Below are 26,523 nucleotides of genomic sequence, written 5' to 3'. Positions count from 1 at the left end.
TTTTTTTTTTTTTTTGAACACCCTCCCTGCTTCCCCCCTCCCCATTTCCCCCTTTTCTTGAATGAAGCGTGAGGCGGAGCTCTAGGAAACCGCCGCGCCCGGCTGCGCCGCGCGGGGCCGGAGCCTCCCCCTCGGGCTCCGCTCCTCCCCGCCTCTCCCCGCCCCCGCTCCGCTCCCCCCCGCAGCCGCCGCCGCCGCCGCCGGGAGCTCCCGCCCGCGCCCGCCGCCGCCGCTCGGAGCCGCCGCCCGGAGCCGCCGCCGGCAGCAGCAGCGCGGAGCGCCCGGAGGAGCCGCCCGGAGGCGGCGGTGCGCGGGGCTTCGCGGGCGGCGGGCGGGCAGCGGCCGCGGTCCCCACCGGCGCAGCGGTGGCAGCGCAGCCGGCCCTGCTCGGCGGTACAAAGCTGCTTGGGAAATGGCACCGCTGCCCGGAGCCGCAGTCGGAAGCGATCTGCCTTTTAATTTTGATTATTTTTTAAGCGGGCTCTTCTCGGTGAAAAACAATTAATTTCTTAAATATATCTCTATTTTTTTGTATTTTTTTTTTTTTTTTTTAATGTGTGTGCGTGTGCGTGCGTGCGTGTTGGAAGCGCTGGGCTCCCGCGATCAGGGTCTGAATGAAACTACGTAAATGCAGCTGTCGGTGCGTCGCGCTGGAGGGACGAGCGGAGCGCTTCGGCCGCAGCCTGCCTTCAGATGCGCCCCATCTGCTCTCCAGGATCTGCCGTCGCCGCGGGGCCGTTCGCCCGGCTGGGTTGCGGGCCGGGGATCGCTGAGCTCTGACAGATCGCCGGAGATGCCCGGGGAAAAACACTGGGAAGCGTGCTGACCGCCTCTGGGTCCCGTCCCCATCCCCGCGGTGACCCGAAGCATCAAAGCGTCGCGTTCCTGAAGACTTGGGATGTTTGGGTTTTTGTGTCGCTGTTGGTTTTTTGGTGTTTTTTTTTTTTTTGCGGAGGAAACTTGACAGAGGAACATATTTATAGCCCCGAGTAAGTACTTTTCAGAGGAAATTTAGTTTGTGTAACTTAACAGAGCGGTGCCGAGGTTCCCGTGTCGGCGTTGAGACGGAGCGCGCCCGCCTGCTCCTTTGTGTCCGCGGGATCTCAGCACAGGGGAACATGCACCTGGTTCCCGGCAGGCGTAACACCCTCTAACATGTATTCCGACAGCCAGGAGGAAGCGTTGCTCAAGTAGATTTATAATAAGTAATAAACGTGCGTCTGGAAGTAAAGCGTTCGCCGTGTTTTAGTCTGTATTTATGCCGTGCATCTCCATCTGAGGAGGCAACGCCGAGAAGACGCGCATCGCTCTGAGAGCCCCCCGCCTCGCCATGAATGAAACCGTGCCCCACACCTTAACTGGATTATAATTGTTGCTGTTCTTAATTTTATTACCGTTGGCTGCTTTACTTTTGGGGGTTCGTCCCACTCCTCTCCTTCCTCTCCCCCTCCCACTCGCTGCTTCCCCTCGGAAACCATGGCTCACCCCGGGAGAAGAGGCTACGACAACCGCGAGATAGTGCTGAAGTACATCCACTATAAACTCTCGCAGCGGGGCTACGACTGGGCCGCCGGCGAGGACAGGCCGCCCGTGCCCCCGGCCCTGGCTCCCACTGCTGCTCCCGCTGCGGTGGCTGCTACTGCAGCCTCCTCCCACCACCGCCCCGAGCCCCCCGGCTCGGCTGCTGCTAGTGAGGTGCCCCCGGCTGAAGGGCTGCGCCCCGCACCTCCCGGCGTCCACCTCGCCCTGCGCCAGGCCGGGGACGAGTTCTCACGCCGCTACCAGAGGGACTTTGCCCAGATGTCGGGCCAGCTGCACCTGACGCCCTTCACGGCCCACGGCCGCTTCGTGGCCGTGGTGGAGGAGCTGTTCCGTGATGGGGTCAACTGGGGCCGGATTGTCGCCTTCTTTGAGTTCGGCGGCGTGATGTGCGTCGAGAGTGTGAACCGGGAGATGTCGCCGCTGGTGGACAACATTGCCACCTGGATGACCGAGTACCTGAACAGGCACCTGCACAACTGGATCCAGGACAACGGAGGCTGGGTACGTGCCTGCGCTTCGCTCTCCTCCACCGGTGGTTGGTGGGCTCTGGGGTCACTTCAGTGGGGGGACGCGAGATCGGAGCTCCCTGTTCTCCCAGCCTGTTGGTGAGCCGGGCAGTGATGAGGTCCCAGCGTGGCACGGTTCCAGCATAGCTGGGGATAGCACCAGGGGTGGTGGGGTCCCGGTGTGGCAACCAGGTGTGCAGGCATGTGCTCCTCATCGGCACACTAATGTGCAGCAAGAGTGGGGACCGGTGCTAGACCATGGGTGCTGCGGTGGCAGCTGGAGGTTGTGCCCAGTGTTAAAACTTGTCTTTGTCTCACCACCAAACGAAGGTGTTGGTAGATGTGTCCATGGGATTGTTGTGGAAAAAATGGTGTTTGTTGTGGAGTTTCTAGGGTAGAAATCACCTCTGGCTGGGGCTGGTTTCAGCATCCTCCAGGACACGAGGGTTTCCACTTATGGAAAATGGACAGCTTTTATGCTTGTGGTCGATCAAGTGCTTTTCCTTTTTCTCTCTCTCTTTCCAAAATAAACAACCCCATTGGAAGTGAGAGGGTATTTCTTTCCTTTTTCCTGTATTAATTGATTCACTGCAACAAGATGTGGTCCTAGCTGCTCTCCCACAAACTAAGTCTGCTGTACATGTGAAGGCTGTGCTATCAGTGCCTTTGTAGGGAGATGAGCAACATCTGTACTGAAGGAGAACCTTCGGCATACAGCTGGAGTCAGTACCAGTCCCCTGGCACTGGATGTGTTTTATTCTAGGGGTGTTCTCCTGTGGAACACAGCCAGTTAGGGGAATGGATTGCACAGTACGCGTGAAGGAATACAGTGCGTGTGGCCTGGTTAGCATGGTTGTAAGGCCAGTGTTGCAAAGAGTTAACTTTTGAATGCTTGGTTTCTTGCTAGGTTGGTGTTAGGCTCAACTTGCTGCCCACGCTGGCTGGCTGTTAACATCAAATGCATTGCCTTCCCTCTGCTGAGTTCACCTGAGCCAAGGCACAGGAGCCCAGGGACATCAGTGTGCCGAGGGTTTGCTGCTTGCTGTTTTTCTCACGGAGCAGATGCTGGGAGGAAAACAAAAATAAATCTGTGAAGAGTTCAGTCTGCCAGAGAGCTTTGCTAGTTAAGACACGGCACGAGCAGTGAAAGGGTTAGGGATTTCCAGCTTGCATGTCTGGGCTGGGATGCCTTACTCGTGCATAAGTCCCACTCCAGGCTGGAAGCCCGTGCACGGAGCTGGGGCCCTCGGCTCGCTGCAGAGCCAGTGAAGTCATCCTGCTGACTGCAGTGAGCTCTGGATCCGATCTGTGATCAGGCTGAGATGTTGTCCTGTGAGTGCAGTGTGTGAGGGGAAACGTGAGCAAAAATGAGACCGTGAAAGGACAGGTGTTAGCAGGACTCATTGGCCAGAGCAGGCAAATGCTGGAGCTCATTGTGGATGGTTAGAAGTAACTCAGACTGGAAACACTAAATGCCTTTAAAAGGCAGCAATACTTCCTATCCGTTTCGTTGTTTATTGAAGTTTCTTATAAACAAAAGCTCCTTATTCGGGGTGATGCATGTGATGCCATTTACTGCTGTGTGTTACTTGCAGTGTACGTGTGGAAGATGTACAGATTGCTCCCCTGCTGTGGCTTTTGCCTGAATGGTTGGTACCTCCAAGTCAAGCAATCTGCTAAGCACATGCGGAGCCTTCTAGTTCATTACAAGGGGTTAAAGAGTGAAACAAAGTTCCAAGCACAGCCTTTAGGATCTTGTCCGCAGCCAGAAGAAATCAAAGATGGCACAGCAATGGATCATTTCTTTTTCTAGTTTTCAGGATACGTCAGTGGGAAAGTATGCTTTAGTACAGATCCACAAAGCTCTCAGTCCTCTGCTTGGCACTTGCACCATGCCCTGCATGCAAACCTCATGACAGAGTATCAGTGGCTGCTCTTGAGCTCACCTAATAGGTGACCGTGTTTTATAGGACCTCAGTGTCCATGAGATCTCTGTGTTGTCCAGGTTCCTGGAGCAAACACTGCTGCCTGCTGTGGTCATGGGGTGGTCCCTTGGCTTGTTGAGGAGCAGTGTGTGGTCCTGAGGCTGTGTGGCAGCAGGATGTAACTTTGGGAGAGAGCGTCACAGTTAGTCAGGAGCACGTGTTATGCAGCAAGTTGGACAGCATGTGCTTTTAGGGTATTGTGTGGGCCAGGGGCTTACACCACCTTTGATGCTGGGCTGAGGCCTTAATCTGCCCAGTCTGAATCTGTTCTGGCTGCTTGCTGGACATTATTTTTAGAAGAATATGAATCCTTTCTATTACAAGGAGCTAGAGAGGGACTTTGAACTATAGTGATCTTTAAGGTTCGTTCCAACACAAGCCATTCTATGATTCTGTGAAAACAGACAATAAAAAAAAGGACATTGGAGTGCAGGTTGGAGAGGATGTAACTGGTGTGGAGAGGGTGTAACTGGAGTGCTTACTTCAGCAGTCACGGGACATACACTGCTGGTAGTGCCTGCGAATTGATGGTGCCCACACAGCATCGGAGTTTGTTCAAAACATGGAACAAGCAACAGACAGAGAGTGTCTGCTTGAAGGCTGTGTTATGAGCTTGTGGTTCTGGTGGCAAATAAATGCAGCTTTCAAAGATTTTTACATAGGTCAGGATGCCACAATATTGTACTTTGGCCTAATAACATCTTCCTTGTGTTACAAGAGAAATAAGAGGACCAGCTCATCTCTGCAATTTTGTGGTCCCCAGTATAATGTGTGCTTTCTGACTGACACCTTAATGGCTTCATTTTCTTTTGTACTGTCTGACGTCTTAATTGCAGTACTGCAGGCTTTGCAGTGGACTAGCACATGTTGTAGCTTTCATGTTGATGGAGGGAATATGAAATGTGGTGCAGCTGGTGTAGTGGAGACTAACTGCAATTCTATTGCAGTTAAAGGTTCCCACTTTGGGCACGTAACTGTTACACTAGCCCTTCTCAGGGTAGTCTAATGCACAGCTTCCTTCAGAGGGCAGTGAGGCCCTGGCACAACTGTCCAGAGAAGCTGTTGTGCCCCATCCCTGGAGGTGCTCGAGGCCAGGTTGGATGGAGCCCTGGGCAGCCTGAACTGGTGGGGGGCAGCCCTGATCATGGCACAGGGCTGCAGCTGGACAATCTTTAATGTCCCTTCCAACCCAACCTATTCTATGATTCCTCCATGAGCTTTCCAACAAAAAGCAGGACTTAGCATAGAATATAGAAACTATGGAAGGAGACATGGGCACCATCATGCATTTAGGCAGATAAATCTTTGATGCTAATGCAAGGAGGCCCAGGTGAGAGAAGCAGTGTTGCGTTGAAAATTAAAAAAATAATAATAAAATCATTTAAAATAAAAACAATGTCATGTGAATCAGAGATGTGATAGCTGTATGTTTCCATCCAATTCTTTTCTGTGATTGCAGCTCTTTATTCTGTTCCGCAGTTCAGGACTGATAGAGAAGGATATGGATGCCTTAAGTGGACTGTGGGTGGCCAATAAGGGCATGCTTCCACTAGGTGCCTCATGTTCCTTTAAGTATTTACCAGAGCCAGCTGAGAATGGCCCCAGCGTCATGCAGGAGAGGGGAACCACTTGGCTCAGCACAGGTTCCCATGACCTATGATGTCCCAAAAGCAGGCATCCTCTGAGCCCAGCCATCATCGCATGCATGCCAACATCATTCATAAACATGGCTGTGGATAAGCCACTGCTTTGCCTAGCAGCTCCATCACTGGAGCCCTCTCCCAAGATGTTCCTGTTAGTCCTCCTGCAGCCTATGGGATTTAACTCCTGCGTTTCCAGCATCTCAAGAGGCTTCGCCCGCCAGATGAGTGGTGGTTTTGCCACTATATCTTCCTATTTGGCAGCAGGGCTCCTTGTTCTGCAGGGGTGAGATTTCACGTGGTGGAGGAGGAAGAGGCCAGATGTCTGACTGCTGTGCTCTGGTGTGCTTTCTGAGGTGACCATCTGAAGCCCATGCATGAGTACCAACCCCGCATTGGTGTTCAGCACCTTGGCTTTGCTTTTCCTGTGTGTCTCCTCGTCTTGCACGTGGCAGGGCCCTGCGGCCACCAGATGCCATGGGTTGTGGCAGTGAGAGGCCTCGGCTGAATCCCCACTGGGGCTAACCCCAAGTCACTGTTTGACTGTCGAAAGGAAGCGATCTGAAATCCACTGAGTGAAGTAAATGAATTGGCAGTTTCAAGTGTTGCACCTTCTAGGTCCTTTTGCCAGTTTTTGTGGCTTTGTGGGTTTATAATCGAATTCTCAAAATATTATCAAAATATTTTTCTTTTTGCTGTTGCTGGAGAGAAATCCATTCTGTGGAGAAGCTGTGTGGCAGTAGGGAGGAAAGAACCAGGAGAGAGAGAGAGAGAAAATGATGGGTATTTCTTGGTCTCTTGTCGCTGTGACAGCGTTCTGTGTAACCTGAGACAATTCAGGTTGCGTATTTTTTCAGCAGTCTCATCTTTTTTTGTCTTTTCTTTATTTTACATAAATGTATTGACCGTGACCTTTAAAATTTCAGAGCCACTGGTCTCAGTTATGGAGGTGTATGGGAACTGCTGAGTCACAGCCTGAACCTCTGATTGATCACCTGAGGCGAGCCGTGAGGCAGCCAGAGGAGCACAGGTGAAGGCAATTCTCCTGTGCTGCCAGAAGGGGTGGAGCCAGGCTCCAGCCCTCCTAGACCTATTTAAGAGCTGGCTACCAGAGGGGAAGGATCTCTGCTGGAGATTGCCTCTCTTGGTGTCTTCTGGTGAGCTCAGCCGAGGGGTAAGCTCTTCTACTTATTCTCTTTTGTGATCGTTGTTTACTTTGCCTAATTCTCTTGATTATATTGTAATTATAACACCTTGATTATACAGGAGGTGATGTCATTTGCCTTGATCTTGCAAAGAACCCTGAAGTTCAAGCAGCAATCCTGTTAAAAATTTCTGCTTTACTTTCAGTATTGAGAAAGAAGACAGTTCTCTGTCCGCACTGGGGCAGGCCTCTCTTGAGATTCTGCCTTGGCTCTGCTGAAAAATAAATTCTTTCATTTTGCTCTTGAAATTAGGAGTGTGCAGAGGCCCGAGGCTGGAGCAGCAGTGTATGAATGTATGTGTGGAGCAGGAGCCTTTTCTCAGGAGCCATGCAGCAGGGCCTGGACTCTCTAATGTGATGCAGAGACCGTGTGCTGTGTTAGCAACAAAATGAAGCCCTGTGGCTTGTCCTTGCACTGGTCTTAGGTCTGTTGGACCTGGGATGGTGGAGCGTGGTAGATGGGGAGGTGGAAGCGATGCTTGGGTGTCATTTAGAAACCTCTGCTGTGGCTTGGTCTGGTGTAATGATTGGTCTGCGGCATGCAGGCAGGCCAGCTTTTCTGCATCCCTGTTCTCTTTTGGCCTTACTGGCCTCAGTGCCGTCTGGCCATGTTGCTGGTGGCCTTCCACTGCTGGTGGTGGCATATGCTGCAGCTTCTGGCCTAGGGCAAAGGTGGGTATGATGTGTGTTGGCAGTGGAGACTCATGACTAATAAATGGCATGATGGATGGGGTTAAATAACAAATCTCCAATGGCAACGTCAGCTTGTCATGCAATTGCAGTGGTGTTAAGGTGGGAAGGCACCTCCAGAAGTCGTCAGGTCCAACTCCTGCTGAAGCAGGGCTACTCAGAGCAGGCTGCCATGTCCAGGTGAACTTTGAAGATCTCCAAGCCTTTTGGTTGTTCTCTTTTCATCCCATTTAGTAATGCAGGTGAAGGTGAAGCATGTGCTGATGAAAGCGCAGCTGCCTGATCACAAGCTATTAGAACGAGGTCCCTGCTCCCCATGCACAGGTTCATTCAGCTGATTTCTGATTGTTTGTCAGTTCTGTGGTTCTTGCTCCATATGCAGCTGGTGGTTCTCAGCTTCCCCCAGACTTTCCACTCCTTTCCTTTCCTGTATGCGCTGCTGGTGCCATGATGCAAAGTTGTGGCTGTGCTTGCCATCATCTCCACCAGTGCTGGATCCCCATGAGGTGGTCACCAAAGCATACAGTGGTAGAAAGCAGAGCTTGGACCTGGCTCTGGACAAAGCTGCCCTGTTGGCCAAGCAGTGCTGTCAGGAGCATCCTGTAGCAGCCTCCAGGAGAGCTGCTAATGAGCTCCTGCTCATTCTCCATCCCACTGAGCTGCATGGGGCCAGGCCCTGCCTGTGGCTGTGTGGGCAGGGTGGAACACAGCTCTTCTCCTTTGAGTTTTGTCTTAATGTATGTATGAGTGCCTCACGGCAACTCGTACCTGGTGACCTGGCAATGATGATAACACGTGTTCCTCAGCTGCAGCAAAATACTGATTATTTCTGAGGGCAGTGCTGGCCTGCTCCTTTTTCCATTTTGTATATAATAATAGGATGGATGAAGGTGTGCAGTGCCATAAATCTTCTCTTCTGCAGATAGATAGCATCCAGGCCTTCTTGGCAAACACAAATGCTGATGACAGGTCTGAGGGATTTTCATTTTACTCTGGCTTTAAGTTTCATTAACAATCGGATGGCTTTTCTCCTTTTTTTTCTCTTTTTTTTTTTTTCTTTTTTCTTTTTGTTTGCTTTTTCTTTTTTTGGCTCATGAAAGACTGTGTAACCAGATAACTTTTCCAAATGCATCTTAAAGTCTGGAATTTATTTTCTGTTATTTTATACTAATGCTAGTTTGCTTTTACAATGATTGCGTACTGGTAGAGTTAGCTAAATTCCCCTCACTGGAAAGTTCTTTGCAGGTTTCTGGATCTTACAGCTAATGAATAAGAATACAAACCTGATTTTAGAAAGTGTTGCCATTGACTTCAGTAGGAACAGGAAGAGGCACTTAATTGGACAATTGTAGTTGTGTTTACTTTGTATATGCGGCAAGAAAAATAAGATCAAATGAAAAAGCCACAGGTTTTCAACTAACAGAAAAAAAAAATAGCCTTTACTGCAATGCATGGTTAACCTTTGGTAGCTGTTTCCATGGAAGAGCTTTTGGGGGGAAGTACTACCCTGGGTTAAAGGAAAGTTTAGGTATTTATAAGGGTAAGAGGAATGTCTGAACTTTAGTTTGAATAATACTGCTTTGAAGGGCAATCGTGCACCTTGATGAAACGAGATAAATTTAACATTACCTGGTGAAATTGGATCATGAAGTGCTGAGGGTAGGCCTTTCTCCAGAGCGTGTTATTTCATAGTTATCTATTGGTTAAGCATGCCACACTACTGGATTTACTCCTGCACTAACTTACTGAAGATCTCTTATTTCGAGGAAATAATCAACGTCTTTTAGTGGCTGCATCATTTAATTGCTATTTTATTTTACCAGAGGAACCAAAAGAATGATTCCATTTTGCTATCTGCAAAGCCAACTTGGAGGGCTTTGGGGTACATCAGTGAGTCATGTAAGTAGGTGTGCCAGCTACAGTCAAGAAGAAGAGGCCCCAGTTTTCCCCATGCGGTGATTCAGAGGCTGTCACCTGGTTATTAGAGAACGCTGCTGAGAGTCAAAACTCAGCATGGTTCTAGCACTGAGTAAACTATGTGATTTGGTGCAGATCGTTAAGGGCTCTTTTTTCCAGTCAGCTCCGCTAAGAAATGAGCAATCCTGCTGGTATATGTCGTTACAGGTCTGGGAGGTATGGCGTTGAACACTACAGTATCATGAGTTAGGCTCATGCTTTTTAATTAGGGCAAAGAAAGTCACGCAAAATACGATGTTGAACAAAATACCTGCCATGATAACTTTGGGTACCACTATTCAAAATGGATAACATTGAACATTATCATTGCTGGAGCTCTCCAGCCTAGGAGAGACCAAAGTGAGTCCAGTGGTGAAAATTCCTGGTGATGAGGTGGACCAGAGAGGCAAGGAAGAAGAGAGAATTGAAAATGGAATGGAACTTAAACTTCTTCTGATCTGCTGTTTGGATGTGAGGCAAACAGATTAAAAAGATCTGTTTCAGCTGTTGGTCTGTGGCTGTTTCCCGTATTCAGGAAAAGGACAAACAACATGGGGAATGGCATTTTACTTTAGTTTTTCCCTCTACGTATCAGCACAATTCATCAGACACTTAATGGAGGAGATTTTCTTCCCTTTTCCATTCCCACAAAATTTTCATGTAACAGCAGCTACAGCTCTTCAGAGGAAACGGAGATAAGCTATGTTGCATACAGAGATGCACAGTGTTTCTGTGCACACTTGTTCTTTTACTTCCATTTGCCAGCTTTAGTAAGCATTCAGATATGGTCAGAAAAAAACAATTTTAAACCTTTTTTTTTTTTTTTTTTTAAGTGATCAAACCTTTGGGATTGACCATGGATTGTCCTCAGAACTGTCCTTCTGTATTGAAGCTTAGGAGACAGAATTCCTGTTGCATGTGCTGGGGAGAACTCCATGAGTCCTTGGGAAGACAGGTCCTTGGATTAGAGGCTGATGAATGCCTCCTTCTGAGGTACCAGGAGTCCTGTGTTGTGTCTTCAGGAGGGAGTACATTTTGTCAACTTTTCTAAGAAAATTCATCATATAGTCAGAGCACGTAATATAGAATGTAGGAGAGGGCCCTGTTTCTAGGTTAAAAAAAAAAAAAAATTAAAGGAGAAGGATGCCCCATCCCTAGAGGCATTCAAGGCCAGGCTAGATGTGGCTCTGGGCAGCCTGCTCTGGTGGTTGGTGATCCTGCACATAGCAGGAGGGTTGAAATTAGATGATCATTATGGTCCTTTTCAACCCAGACCATTCTATGATTCATATACATACTAAATGTGTTAGTATTGTACTTAGCAAAATAAGATGATCAGTGTTGAATACTGGTAACATTTCTTTATCAAGATCATTTGCACTGCTCAAGTAAAAAACAACATTGAAAAAACTGAAGTAAGAAAACTCCCTGATTAATAACAAAAGTAAATCCTGCATTTGTGCTCCAAGTGTCTGCAAATTTAAGTTCAGCTAGTCCTATCCAAAGTCATGGGACTAGTCATGAAGTCATCTAGCAAATTGCACTAAATTATGCTAAATGCTTAATTCCAATTGCTGACTGATGCAAAAGGTCCCAAGTATAACCCAGAAGGAGACTTAGCGCACATATTAATTGCAAATTTTAGCTTGGCCTGTTCCCTTCTTCCTTGCCCAGACCCACTAACACACAGCAATAAATAGCAGTGCAGCTCTGAAGCCTGCAGAGGGAAATGCTTTCCTCATTCCCAGCTAGAGTGCAGCAGCAAGGCACACCAGGAAGAGGGGAAATGACACCCTCCATTCAAATTGTCAGGTGGCAGTCAGACTGCAAATAAATGACCAAGCCTGGAGTGCACTCAGGCTCCTGCAGTAGCTCAAGGCTATCTGCAAGAAGTCCTGCAGTAAAAGAATCACCTTCTTGACTCTGGAATGAGTGCATGGCATCTTGGCCCCATTGTAGCCAACAGATACATTTTTCCAATGTGGTAAAGTTTCCCTCCAGGACACAGTGGTGTCCAGTGTTATACAGCACTTGGGCAGACCCTCCATTCCATGTGCTACAAGTGGTGGGAGAAACCCATTGAGTCATCTCTGTTCCTTTCTTCTTATCTTCCAAGGGCGATTGTTTCACTGGGATGTTGTGTATTGATTTTGCAATCAATGGGGAATTTTTTTTGCTTTCTTTTTTCTTTTTTTTTTTTCTTTTTTTTTTTTTTTTCCCATCTTTCCAACCTAGAGAGAAGGATGTTTGGAGTATGGTAACACATCCTGCAGGCTGGGGCTGCTGTGACAGTTCAATGGGCTGAGCAAAGGCACAGCGTTGGCATGCCATTATGCTGTGTAAATGGGCTTAGGGTTTGTTTTAGAAAGCTTGCTCTCTTTTTCCCCTCTCTGCTGCCTTCTCTGCCCCCTGCAGACACAAATACATCATTCTCACAAATGAAACTCTTTAATTTTAATAACTGGCCTAGAGCTAGAACTGACAGTGAGAGAGGAGCTGCTTGGTTTGCCGTCACTGACAGCTGGAATAAACTACCTGTTCCCTTGGAAGCAATGGACAGCCAGCATTTATTTTTAAGGACATTTTGATCCCTAAAGAAAAACCTTTCAGCAAAAACAGCCGAAACCAGGACAACTTGGTGCTGTTGGCTGCTGTTAGGAGCAAAGCTTTGAGGGAGCTGGAGGAACATAGTGTGTAGAGGTCTCATTTTTCTCTCCCCATAGCTCAGGCCCTTCTTTTCAGAGTGAATCCTTGTCAGCCCTTGGGAGAGGCTCAGGGTCCTTCTGGAATAAGCTTCTTATAGTCAAGATCCATGCTGGGCTGCTTGAACAGGAGCTCTTCCATGCAACTGAGTGACCCACGTTCTCAGTGCCCTGTAGTGTGGCGATGGAGGGTGAGCGATGTGTTAGATATGAAATAACTTTGCAGTGACTAGTTTTACCTCTGGCTCCGTAGGAAAGTCAGCCTTCTTATTTTGCCAGTTCTCAGAAAAACGTGGCAGCGCTCCCATTTCCTCTTCTCCTTGCTCAAGGCCTACCACCCTTTTTATTTTTATTTTTTGCTCCCAGGGCCATTAGACAACATGCAAATTATAGTTAATAGAGCCAGAACAATGCTGTGCTCCCAACGGGATAGATAAGGGTCAAATCCATCGTGTGCCAGCCCTCGGCATGATACTAATTCTGGCTGTGTCCACCCAGAGGTCAGGCTGGAGGTGGCCACTGGCCCCTCGCTACTCTCCTGCTCCTGCAGTTTCTTGCAGCTGGACCTTGCAGCCAGGCCCATGGTGGTTTGCGGGAACATGAGAGGATGCTATGCTCTGTGCACCTCCCTCTTGTGCCCCAGACCCTCCTCTTGGAGGCCTAGGAGCCCCTGCAGTGAGATGGTGGCAGCAGGCATTGCTATCAGCCCCTGGCTTTGGATTTATTCCTGGCTCTGCCTTTGCTTCTAAACCATGGGCTCATGTCAGTGAGGTGGTTAGGGAAGTTCATTTTGTAGATGGCTGTAAGTGTACTTAACAGTGAATAGACTGAGGTAGGATGGAGAAGGGAGAGTGCTGGGTGTCCCTGTGGAGGCTGGGGCCCAGGGCTCTTGACTTCCTGGAGAAGCTGGCATCCCGCTGGTGTTTTGCTTTTGGAAATGCCAGGTGCCTGAAGTCATACCTTTAACCCAGGTTTGCGTGGATGAATTAAGTGAAAAAGGAGGCTTTGTGTTTTATAACTTATTAAAGGAGTAGTTTGGGCCTTTTATTTCCCTACTTTCCTGCTCTTTTTGACCTTGCCAGGAATTCTGCTAGATCCCCGATGTTGCAAACACAGATGTGCTTACCTTTAAAACATAGCAGGAGCCTTGCTGAAATCATCGACTTCCAGGGGAGCAGGATCAGAGGACTGAAGCAGAAAGTGAAAGTCTTTAAAAACAAAAATGCAACAGAGAAGCCTCCTCTTATTTCCAAATTGAGTATAATGCAAAAAGTTAACAGTTGGCACAAATGACTAATGCAGGTTTGTCAGGGGGTGAGCAAAAACATGCTGAATCCAACTGCGTGTTTTGCTATGAGTTTAATGGGGTTTACATCAGACCTGTAGCAAGACAGGCAAGAATTTTTTTTCTACAGAAAAATGTCATTTTAAAAAAATGTGGAAAATTCTCCTGTTCTACCTCCTACATGTTTCTATTGTCAAACAGTCACTGATCTTATTTTAGACTTGACCTTAATGTTCTTTCCACAGCACACAGGCTGAATGACATGTTATTCAAGTTCTCAGACAATATTATGATATATCTGCTGTTATATTTAGCTGTAACTTTCATTCTCCTTATAAACAAACCCACCTAAAACAACCACCACCTATCCAGGGAAAGTGTTTCCATTCCCTTCGGTTTAATTTGGACAAATTTGGCATGAAAACATTCAATAGTTCCATAATAACCTTTGCAACAGGATGCCTGCGGTGCTGACATGCAGGTCTAGAGCAACTTGTACCATGTGCCAGGAAATTGCATTCTTAAGAAAAATCTAGGCATAAATTTTGAACAATCAACACTTAAATTTGGAGAAGTCTGTCATAAGTTGTAATCTGCCTCATGGGTTTTTGCTTTAATAGCTTTTTACTTTCTGAGCTGTGCCTCTCGGCCCTTAGTGCAGGCTTTGCCTCTCTGGGCTGAGCCAGAAGGGAAGAGATGAAGTAGAATCATAGAATCATTCAGATTGGAAAAGACCTCTAAGATCATGTAGTCCAACTGTCAGCCCATCCTCACCATGCCCTCTGACCGTGTCTCTCAGTGCCACATCTACACAGTTCTCGAACACCTCCATGGATGCTGACGCCATCATCCTGACTGCCTGTTCCAGCATCTCACCATTCTTTTTGAGAAGAAATTTTTTCCTAATGTCCAACCTGAACCTCCCCTGGTGCAGAACCCTGCAGAACCCACTGTCTTGTATCAGCCAGGGGCACCCTTCACCCATTCGAGTCCATTTGATGAAAAATGGGGGAACCAAAGAGCAGATTACCTCCAAGATGAGAAAGTTTTCCCAGCCTTGATGCCTGCATTCATCTCACTGTAAGTGGAGTGAGAAAACAGTAAGTGCAACATAGGTGCCTATCAAGGCCCAATGACTCATGCAACTGCCCTAAGACCCTCTTGAAGTTGAATATTGAATCAACAAAACAGAGGTGGTTGTCCAAGGCTGCATCCATGAGTTTTGCCTCTAGGAGACTATAAGGAAAAGTGACTAAATGCATGCAGCTTGTTGGGAAATAAAAAGCCCTCTGTTTTTCCTGATGAGTCCAGAAAGCAAGTGGCCAGTGTCACTGGCAAAACGCTAAACAGGATCCTGGGAGGAGGCGGGGATTGGGAGGGGATGTTCCATCCATGTGGATGGGCTGGGAAACCGTGTGAACCGAACCCCATCAGGAGGAGCTTGCTAAAACTTCAGCCAGGAAAAATTATACAACTCTATAAATAGCTAAATTGAATGCATTTGTGTGTGTGTGTGCACACACATGTATCTATGAGGTCATGCGCATAAAAGAAATACAGTAGTACTTCATGTGTTGTTTTCTTTTTAAGTAGTGGAAAATGTTTTAATGATTTTTTATTTTTTTTTTCCTAGAGACAGTACATTATGTTCTGTCCTTAGGGCCAAAAGCACAAAGTGCCTATTTTCATGAGGAATCCTACAGAATGAGGAAGGGAAAGTATTATGCAGTGCAGCGAGGGTATAGTAGCCATTCCACAGTGATTACACATCCAAGTAAAGGCTGTACTAGAAAACTCAAAAATGTATTAGAAGCGGAAAACAAGATGTGTGAAGTGTTTCCTATTCCCCCCCCTTCCCCCCCCCCCCCCCCCCCCCCGACATCTACAACAACCAAGCATACAGAGAGGCTGTCACGGAGTTTAAATTTAACCCCTTACATTTGATAATAAGGCTGTACTTCTGTGGTAGGCAGCCAACATGCTATGCATGCATGCACAATAGATTGAGGACTTCCTGTGCTTATTAATTTTGCTCCCTTGCAACTTTGAGTTGATTTTCAGTATGTTAAAATAGTCTGATCAGACACAAAACAGAAGTGGCTGGAAGTGCTAAGCCGTAGGCAGTCAGGAGTGAACGTAGCTAATGTGAATCCCAGCCTGAATTAAAGTATAGAACAGATTTTTGTTTTGTCTTAGTAGATGGCGATCCAAGGTCTGACTCTCCCACGTTACCTTTTAGTACCTTTCATTCATCCTGTGATGGCCAAACGATGAATGAAGTCAGTCTTCTGAAACCAAAAGGCTCTTTTCCACACAAAATTTCAATGAATTAAAGGATCAGTAGAGTTGTCCAGTTTAATTCAAGAGCAAGATGCAGCCTGGGGTGTAATACCCTCATATCATGAGGGAATCAATTTTGTTTCCGAGTCTCCTTTGCTGCCTTGTTTTAGCACTTATGATACCATCAGTGGCTTGGTAAGTGATGTAATGGGCATTAAATCAGGATGACCAACATAAACATCTGTCAGTGCATGTGAACATTGATGTACGACCCAAGGGCCCAGTGCAGCAGTCAATGTCTTGGCAAAGAGGCTCTGGACGTCAGCGTCACCAGAGGTTGCGGAGCCACATGCTGGAGGGGCTACGTGCTGTCTCCCCTATGCTGTTAGCACATAACTGAGTGCGTGACCTGGCTGCTTGCTCTCTGGTGTATCGCTTGGGAATGTGTCCTTCCAGTCACTTGTGCTGGGCAGAACTCAGCCCAGCGCTGAGATTTGGTGCACAGCATCAGCAGCAGTTCTGTGGTTCCTCTCTAGGAAGCCTCAGCTGGCCTTCATGTGATGTGTGGGCTTGCGCTTGTCCTCTGAACAGCAGGGGAGGTTTGCAGAGGTAACTGGTGTCATTCTGGGTAGCCACGTGGCCTGAGATTCATAGTTTAGTTGAAAATGTCGAAATGTCAGCTTTGGTTTTCTGTGCCCTTAGTATCAGAGGAGGCATTCCTTAGGCTCAGGCTATTCTGGTTCAATTTTCATTCAAAATCATCTTGTTGTCATATTCTTGCTTGGATTTGTAATTTTCTGTTCCTATTTATGAACCTAATTTGGTCCATGTTCCTATATATATATATATATATATATATATATAGTTTTTTTAAATGGGATTCATATGCTAGTAGTATCTAGCGAAGCCAAATGTGCAAATCAGTGAGTATATACCTCCTCCACAGAAATGGGCAGCAAGGATCTGAAAAGCACACTGCAGGGGAAGAGCAAAGTGACGTGAGCACTGCCTGGCTCACAGGCAGCATGCTGGGGTCGCTTGTTCTTTTTGGCAAGGTCTTTGGTGGAAGGGCAGCAGGCGTGCGAAGCGCCCAAGTTGCTGGCGGGAGGGCACAAATGTACATCCTTCCTTCTTGCTTCTCCTCCCATGGGCGTTTCAGCACAGCAGAGCGATGTGGGGGCTCACACACCCCTGGCCCCATCCATCCCCAGGAAGGTTTTGCTTCACCAGGCTGAGCTACAAGAGAGCTGTTGTCATTTGCACTGCATTCTAACTGTTAGAGGCGTTATCATCTTCACAAAAAATAGGCATATTTGAGTATTTTACTTCTTTTTAATCACTTCAAGGTGCTGCACGCTTATAATTTACTTCAAAAGAAGTCTTTTGTCAGTCGTGAGTAAGTACACGAAGTAGCGAGGTGTAGACATCTTATTTCCGTGGCTGTTAGAAAGAGTGCTGGCAGCATCCTTTTTTTTTTATGATGAATATAATCTAGAAGAAGTAAGTGAAGTATTCCCAAATCACTTAGATTTTTTTAGAGCTGAAACACGAGCCTTTCAAGAATGCAATGTAAGCTCCATTAATTTGAAATAAATTTAAGGAAAAAAAAAAATGCGAGCTGAAATATTTACTCTCTTTAAAAGGCAATACCAACTTAAAAAAGAATAAACCATAATTAGCTCATTGTATTCACAGTAAAAATGCCAGAATGTGATTATTCTAAATGAGAAGCCTGAAGAAAAAAGCCACCCCTTGTCACCCAGGCAGATGTATGCACACACACCGCACGTGCACCATTTGGTTTTTACAGAGTGTGCTGTCAAGTGAATGCTGCCACGGTCCTTGTTTAATCAGTTTCCTCTTTTATTTGTGTGCAGTTCTATATAAAAGGGAGGCTGCTTGTAAAGTTTTTAATAATTCATTTGAAAATGATTAGAGTTCAAGGGGAAAGTTTTCCCTTTAAATAGCTGAGCCAAGTAAGGAAAAAAGCGGGGAGAGCAGAGGGTGAAATTAATTTTTGCCTACAGTATGTACTGTATGTTTAAATGCTACATTCAGACTTAAAAATTAGGCTTAAATGGAACATCAGTAGCTATCGTCTGTATTTCGGTCTTCCTCCTGTTGGCAAATTCATTCTGAATCTTCACAGGTGCTGCCCTGCACAAGAAGATAAGAAAGATGATTTTTGTCCTTGCACGTGCAGAGCAGGGTGAAAAATTCCATTTGGGACTCATGACTTTTTTTCTTGCCAGCTGTGATTCAATGCTCTGTGCTCTGCCAAGTTCCCTGGCAGCGCCCTGCCGTTATGTGCAGCTCTGTGCGGGATGCGCTGCTCGGTGCCACCAGGGCTGGCTCCAGGTGCAGCAGGATGTCTGCTCTGCCGCCTGGCGAGTGGCAATGCCACACAGCTACCATGCAATTACAGCTTAAACAAGCAACGCTGACCAGTTTGGTGGTGTTGATGTTGAGGGGCTGGTGGGTGGGCATGGCACAGAACCAGCAGCTCCCGGCGCTCAGCCTCAGCTCTCTGTGGTTGCGCCTGTGCCCTGGGACACTGCCTGCCATGGGCTTCTTTCTTCATGTTTTCCCTCCTTTCTCTTGTGCAACAAAACAGCTACCAAAGGCTTGGATTCAGCAGTGTTTTTGACTCGTAGTTTCCCTTTGAAACCACTGTCAACACTTCCCCAACTTTCAGCTGAAACAGTGAAACCAATAGGGCTTGAGGACTCTGAAGCAGGGATGGGAGCCTGGGCATTGTGTTGCCTCCAGTCTCCAGAATTGTCCACACTACCTCAAAAAAAGCCTCTTTCTATTAATGAGAGCATGTCCTTCAGCTTCTTTGCTTTCCAGAAGCAGTCTAACCAGCTGTGAGCTGCATTGCCAGTAATTGCTGGGTTCTGGTTTTGCAAGTGCTACTCAGAGCTCGCGTGGTGGGAAGCAAGCACCTTACTGCTCCAGAGATGCTCAGCTGGGACTGTCTGTGCTTCCCTTGTGCTAAGCATGCCTATTTGTGTGTGCTTAGCATGCAAACCATCCTTTGGGATGCTGCTTTGTCTTCTGTCTCATTTGAGCCACTCTCGACTGCACAGTGTTGTCAGAGGCACTCCAGAGTGAGGATGCCACTTGGACACAACAGAAGCAGAAGGTGACAGAGGCATGAAAAAGAGCAGAGATCAAATAGTACTCTGTGGCCAGCAGATCTAAGGGTATTTATAGGCCAACACTTGCAAGTATAGTCCACAATGCCTTGGTTATGGGAATATGTTGTTTCGTTTCTTGAGCAGCAACAGCCTGAAGGCATGGCCCAGGTACATATGAGCTGGATCAAATCTAAGCTGTGGGCGTATTGGCATGGGAAGGAGCCTGGTAAGCCCCAGAAGCATAATTGGAGCATTTTCACCATGAGGGAAAGGCTGTTATTAGTGACAGATGGATCCTAGTGCTGATGGGGCTCCTAGTTTTCTCACAGGAGTGGGTAAGGGACAGCTGGCTGTGACCTACAAGCAAATAAGTAGTTTGATGCTAGGTACGGTACCAGTAGATGGTGCTGAAGAATGGGTTGCACAGTTCCCGGGATTTGTGAGGACCCATTAAGACTTGTTCTTTGGGGGCTCCTTGCACACCAGTCCTTGTTTGGAGGTCGCATTGCCAGCTGGGCACAACCCAGACCCAAAGGCCTGAGACCAACTTGTTACTGAGTATATAGCATCTTCAGCTTCTCCCCTTGAATGGAGGTGCTTTGTGTTTCAAAATTGTTAGCACTGCTAGTATAACATTCCATGATCGTAAGCATACTCTGAACTGCTTACTCACTGGCAGTAAACAGTATTATTGTAATGGCTCATCATAACACCCAACAGCTGCTCACTTTCAGGAGAAGGTTTATTGGCCTCCTGCAATTGCCTCTGCGCTCTTCTGTCATGTACTTTATTTTGTCCTGGCCTGCCGTTCTTGCAGGCATGAGTCCATTCTTAGAGGACTCTCACTTGACCTTGGGACGCTTTGAAGCAGATCTGAAGCCATCCTTTTTCACCTTGTTTTGTGTCCTACTTGCTACGGATCAAAAGTGCTGGAGTTTGTAATGGAGTAGGCCACTCATGTAGTGTTTTCTGTGTGAGGTAGGGAGCCATCTGTATAAGAAAAAAATAGAGTGTAAAATTGTTTCATGAAAAAATGGAGTCTACATTTTACAAGTTCAACTATGAGTGATTTTCCACCTTTAGCTTTATGTACTTTTAATGTTCAGTCTAAATTAGGCCACAGGAAAAGGATGGTCTATCTTCAAAGAAACTATTAGGCTGATTGTGTTCTTTGGATTCGTGGAACACAGCCGTGGGTGTAGCAGTAGCTCTCAGGCTTTCTTCCATGCTAGCATACAAGATTTGGGTGCAAGCTGGATACTTCTATTGTGTGGGCGTCAAAGGAGAGGGCTGGTAAAACTGGTTGGTGACATTACCAGCAGAGCTCTAGAGCCATGTTGGTAGTTTCAGAGGTATGCAAACCTGGGGAAGCAGACAGGAAGAAAGGCATCCCACATCCTCCCTATACAACTAAGGGACCTCACTGGATCTTCATGTACAGAGACCTCCTTGCACAGATGAATGAATACATTCTTTTTCACTGCTACATATTCATAAAGAAAGATTTCTTTAGGTCATAATTACAATTCTTTTTACTGAAATGAAGCCCTACCGACACTCGTGCAACTTATGGGAAGCACATCTTGTGCATTTATTACACAAGCCTTTGTCAGATGTTTTGAAGTAAAGTGTATTATCTCCATTGATACGGGAGAAGTCACTAGAAAGACAAAAGTAGGAAAAGAAATTAGTATCCTATGAGAATTGTACTTTGGTATGTCTTCTTGCTATTTCTTGTGCAATGTGCTTTTGTAATTAAATTTAGAAAACATGACACTAATTTTCATGGGCTTGTTTGCCTGTCATTTTTTCACATGAAGGCTGAAGTTATTAGCTAAAAAAAAGACTAAATTTTCATGTAAGAATACCACTTTATGTCTTAAAAGACATGCTCTAGATGGATTATATGTATACAAATTGATAAGCCATAAAATTCGCCAGAGATGTAGTTGTATTCAAGCTGGAATGTGGTGCCACAGGGACAGCTCCACACAAGTCTTGGAAAACCCACAGTGGTTCTGCCAGCAGACACTCTTCTTTTTTATTTTTAAGGTTTTATAATGACTGTTCTTCTATTTACAAGCAGCTTTTCATACCGTTGATCCGAGGCAGTTGGCTATTTTAATATCTGGAATGGCCTGCCCAGGGAGGTGGGGGAGTCGCCGTCCCTGGCAGTGTTCAAGAGGCATCTGGACGACATGCTGCGTGATGCAGTTTAGTACTAGTGGTGGCAATGGTGATGAGGAGACAGTTGGACTGGATGATCTTATAGGTCATTTCCAACCTTGTGATTCTATGATTCTATGGTCTGTTAAATTTGGTGCCCAACAACCTTGCATGTAGGTGGCTAACGTTGCGCGAGTCCGTCGTTCCACATGTTTGGTGACACAGGTTTCTCAGGATTTGTCTGCCTGTGAGGTGCTTTTCAGAAACAGGTGTGGAGGAGCAGCTTTTCCTGAAGGAATTTGTGAACCAGTCTTTTTTTTTTTGGAAAGAGGCTCCTGTATTTACAGTATTGTGGAGTTGGTTTCAGCTAAAGAGGAACAAACCACTCACTGTAGAGCAAGAGGGTCAGCTCATGGAGGGATTCAGAAATATCTGCTCCTCAGCCATCCCATGAAAATACAAGCTCTCTTCTTTCACTTAGCTCTGTGGTTGTTCTGCAAGGCTTGGTTTTGGACTAGATGGTATTTGTTTGGATTGACAGTCAGCTGATGCTTTGGTTATTTTTTCTGAAGACCTGTCTTCACAGTTTATGTTACCTAGTGGTTGTCTGAAAGAGGACTTCAGAAACATTTAGTTTGGCCCGCAAACTGAATGAGCTTTGTTTAAATAACCAAAAAGGTACAGAAGGTTATTTGATGTTTGAAATTGTCAATAAATTATGTTGAATATATATTTTTGGCACAATCTTTGTTAGTTTCCCGCTGCTTCAAAGTACAGTTTCAGAGTTGAAGGTTGATCTGAGGATATTAAATGTATAGGTTACAGGTGCTCATCTGTGAGGATAGGTAGTTATTTACAGGTGATTCATGACACCTAATTGTCGTGATGCCTTCCTCCTGGCCAGGCTGTGATATCTGTGCAGAAGCTGAGGAGGCAGTAGTTTCATGGGACTGCTTGAGCTAAGCAGAGAACAGCAGCTGAGCCTACCCAGTGCCACAACAGTGCAGATCCTGCAGAATGCATTTGTGCCCCGAAGACTGAGAGTATTTGCGGATCTTTGTGCAGCAAATGTAGGTATTTCAGTACGGTTACTTAACACTGCTCTTTGTCTCCTTGGGTTGGCAAGTTACGGAGGCTTAAGCAGCCTTCTTGTTTATTGTTCCCTCTCTCACTTTCACATGACTTTTTATTGAAGGCCTGAGCACTTAGGCAGAGTGTTAGATTCAACATTCTTTTTAAATTAAATGTGCTGGGGTGACCTAATCATATGTTAGCTGATTGACCACAGGAATGGGAACCACGATATTCTGTAATCTAGTTTAAAGTTAATTCATTCTTTGACCTTGGGCAAGCTGCTTAATTTCTGCAGAAAGAGGATAACAATTCCTTTGAAATGTTGACAGTAGAGTGAACAAATAAGCAATTTTTAAATCTCTTTTGGTCAAGCATTCTCATTTTAGAAAGAATCCAGAGTTTCTATTCAAGTATGTTAGGAGTCAAGGGATGTAGTAAGGGCTTCTGGCCCATCGAGGACTTAACATGCTTTCAAATACTGACCCTTGTACCTCAGCTTGATGTTGTGTGTGTGGCTTTTTTTTTTGTTTTTTTTGTGGGGATGGAGTAAGGGATTCATCTGTTGTCTCCAGAGCCACGTCGTTTGCCATCTTAGGTCTTGTGGCATGTAGACATTATACGGATGGAAGTCTTACTTCCTCTTTGTGCAGAGATGAGACACTTCATTCCATGTTTTTAGTTTTGAAATAGTATGTCTTTGTACTAAAAAGCGATAATACTGATGAACTCAGCTCCATAGGGTTAACTGTAGCAGTGGCCTCGTTTGCTGCTAGTGATTTTGCCTCTTATGCCTGAAATTATCCGTGACGTCCAAAGCGATCAGCTTGCTGTTTAACATCACAGCAACAAAACACCTCGTGACAGCAGAGCAACCTTTCACGCTTTTCATTTTTCAGTTGTGTTTTTTAAACTTTGAAGTGCCGTTTATTTTGACACCTGATATTTTTCAAGCCACATTTTTATTTGGTGGGAATGGCATTAACATGTATTAAAGGCAGAAAAGCCTGAGGAAATGGTTACAAGCTATTCCCAGAATGTAAATAATTTCCTAAATTTTGAGCTGTACAAATCTGATGTGTTTTAAATGGCCTTCCAGAGTGCAAAATGAAACTTACTGTGGCATTTAACCAGCAGTTTACAGAGGTGCTAGTAATTCCACTTGGCTATATTTAGGAGTCCAGGAAACAACAAGACCAAAAAAATAGCTAAACAGTCTTGCAAAAAAATTAAAGGAGCAGTTTCAACTGTAAAATGCTGATGTTTACAGCAAAAAATCGCAGCTGCTAAATGTTACCAAATCATAATAACTGTGACAGTTACATCCCAATCTTTCTGTAAGACATCTTCAGCTATGTGAAGGTCCCTTGATTTAAACAGGACACTGCAGCAGCACGGGGGCTGGTTTTAAAGGATCCTGGTAAAACTGGATGGCTAGTGTAAATGAAGGCCTGTTGTTGCATCCCAGAGGGTGAAGAAGTCACTTGGAGAAATGTATAGACAGGAGTGAGATATAGGGTGTGTGGAGAAACCATGGTACAGAGACTTCATGCTGGTAAGGTCTCAGCTGTAGACTGAGTCCAGTTTTGGACAAAATCTGAGAGGGAGTCCAAAGGCCTTCCCCATGGCCCCGGGGAACATAGTTCATGGCGAAAATCAAAGCAAATTCTGCTCACTTGGTCTGTGAAAGTGCAGAAGGGCTAAAGGATGATAGGGTTAGTCTTGTGGCAACTCCACAGCCGGAACAATACAAGAGCAGGATTGTCAGAGATGATATAGGCATTCCCTCTAGTGTAACGAAGCTTGCAGAGATATTTAGTAATGAAACAATACAAATCTTGTAGGTAAATTAACTCAGCTTGTCCCTCCTTTGCAGCAAAAAAAAGTAGGTGAAGTTGCTGGAGCCAACCAGTATTTTGCACTCCGCCTTCTGAAGTGATGTAACTTTTACCAACCTTTAAAATACTGATGATGAATGAGTCACTGTTTCTCAAGGGTTTTGGTCAGCTGTTCCAGTTTACTGGTCTGGAATCTCACTTGTACCATCCAGTCTCTCCGAACTTCCACTTGTTTGTTTAAAAGCTGCAGTTACCATCTTTACTGAGAGAAGCTGTCATAGCACCAAGGTTGGAAATCCACTGTAATAGATGCTACTTTACATACATGGGGAGACAGAGCACCTACTTTTGCTCTGTTATTGTTTTCCTGCTTCCATATAGTTCCTTAGGGCTGTGATTTCTCATCGTGGCAGTTTTATAATTGCAGCCTCCCCAGCATCATGCAGAGGGTGTTTTTGCTGCAAGAAAGTGGTGAGGAGTACATTGCTGGAAGCTTCCTTCCTTCACCCTCACCCTCTCTCAGAATCACCCCAGTCCATCCCATACAAGCTGGCCAGTGCCACCCCCCTGAGGAATGTGCACTGCTCATCCACCACTTGAGCGAATGTCCATGCCTGACACCCAGACCACAGTGCAGGGTGATCCCCAGAATCCTGTGGGATGCCCAGGGGAAAGCCTGGGAGCCACCACCTGAAAAGGTGGGCTTCTGCTTGATTCTTGGGCTTCTGCTTAGAGCATGGCCCCTCACTGCGAACAGTGGTGAGAGGCACCCCTAATGAGGTCCCTTGCTGCTCAGTGGACCAATGTGGTTTTAAGTCTTAATAACACGAGGCTATTTTGTTAGCAGCTTTACTTTCCAAGTCTTTTCCCCTTCCAGCACCCCTAGGTACGGCTCTACTGGATCAGTTACCATCTGCTCCAGTGTTTGCATTTAGCCTGCAGGGCCCGTGATCTCAGAAATATTTCCTGTAAATGGAATCTCTCATGCCAGGCCTGTCACACAATAGATATATAATTGGATAAAACCTAAACTGAAAACAACAAACAAGAAGAAGAAAACTACATGTTGTGCCATACGCTGCGTGTAAGGCTGTCCAAAATGGGATACACTCCTTGTTTATGTCTGAAGCTGTTCTAGTACGTCTCTTTTTATTTCCCGTTTCTGTTCAACAAAATCAAATTAATGTAATAACTCAATTCCACGGAGCATTTTTTCCCTCTTAATATCCAACTGGAGCAGATGCATTAGCAGAGCACCATTGTCTCCACAACAAACACAGGTACTGCATTTTCTATCCCAGTCTTGGTCTTGGATACTAGATGGAGCACTCCTGGAGATGACAAATTGTTCTCTTTCTCTGCGGTCTGATGGCCAGGGGCGAGACGGGCCCCAGGGGAGATCAGCAGGCGAGCCATAAGCAACCCATGCCTTGGTCAGCCAGAGCCAGGGTCAGCTTGCAAATGATGTGCTATGCCGTACAATGGAAAAGCAAATGGAGGCTTGTGTAGGATGCTGCTCTCTGGGACCTGCCTTCAAGAAGATGCAAGTTGTGGAAAACATCCAATCTGAAGAATCTACACCTAAGTGTTAAAAACAATTCTGAGTGAATAAATCAGAAGTTGATGGCTCTGATTTTCCCCTTACTCATACTAGGAATTTTCTTCATCACCTCTGCAAGAACAAACTGTGCGCATCGTGTCTGTGTCACTAGTAATGAGCTTACAAATATATCTTCTGTTTTTTGGAGGGACTGCAAATGCTGTACACTAGTCATAGCTTCCAAAAGATGCTCAGAAGTACACTGCAGAACATCAAAAAAGGAATTGAATTCAGCTTCAGTCAAAACCAGTAATTGGTTTTTATACTTTTAAAAAAAAAATCCCCAACCAAAAGCTGTTCATCTGTCTCTGGTAGATTTAAAAAAAAAAAAAAAAAAAAAAAAAAAGCCCTGAGTTTGGATTTGAGTGCCCTGAAAGTAGTAACGGTAATCCTAATAAAGGGGCTGATTTGTAAATTTTTCCCAACAGACTATGCAACCATGTTGTACTAACTTAGGCTTATTTATGATAAATGCAGTCTAAAGCATTGGATATATAAACCTGGAATCCTTTTTAATTCCAACATAAAAGGATTACATTTTATCGATGTAGCTTATCTCCTAGCATTCTGCCTCTTTTCTTACATTGTTTTTTTGAACATTCAAAACGTGCTCTTTCTCTTCTTGTCTTTCTACAATAGCCAACAATTTCTAAATCAAAAATAAGATCCTAGTGCCGTTTTTGCCCATGGGGTATTTTGCTGGTTTCCTCAAGGGCAGCGTTTCCACAATAATGGTTAAATATAGGCCCATAAACTTCTAAAAAATGTGTCCCGATGTTGGCTAGTAGCTTCCATTTGCCTTTCACTTGAGCTGTAGGCTTAGTTGTTTGGAAAAAGATTGAGTTCGATGTGCCTTCATTAAGCAAATAAAGTGAGCCAGAATCAAGCAAAACTACTTGTCAGTTCATGAAGAGTGAG

The 26,523-nt window shown here is 45.8% G+C and overlaps 1 protein-coding gene across 1 annotated transcript in view; it reads left to right on the top strand.

The window, feature by feature from the left end:
* The first annotated feature begins 307 nt into the window (after positions 1-307).
* The window catches only part of BCL2 (BCL2 apoptosis regulator), a 91,464-nt gene continuing 65,248 nt past the window's right edge, over positions 308-26,523 (top strand). The window contains exon 1 of the mRNA XM_052697633.1: positions 308-2,043. Within this exon, the coding sequence (XP_052553593.1) occupies positions 1,477-2,043 (567 nt within the window). The 5' untranslated portion in view covers positions 308-1,476. The remainder of the gene's footprint in view (positions 2,044-26,523) is intronic.

The sequence above is a fragment of the Tympanuchus pallidicinctus genome, unplaced genomic scaffold, assembly GCF_026119805.1.
Source record: "Tympanuchus pallidicinctus isolate F22 unplaced genomic scaffold, pur_lepc_1.0 scaffold31, whole genome shotgun sequence".
Lineage (NCBI taxonomy): Eukaryota > Metazoa > Chordata > Aves > Galliformes > Phasianidae > Tympanuchus > Tympanuchus pallidicinctus.
Note: the sequence above shows the minus strand (reverse complement) of the source record. Positions and strands in the feature narration are given on the sequence as shown.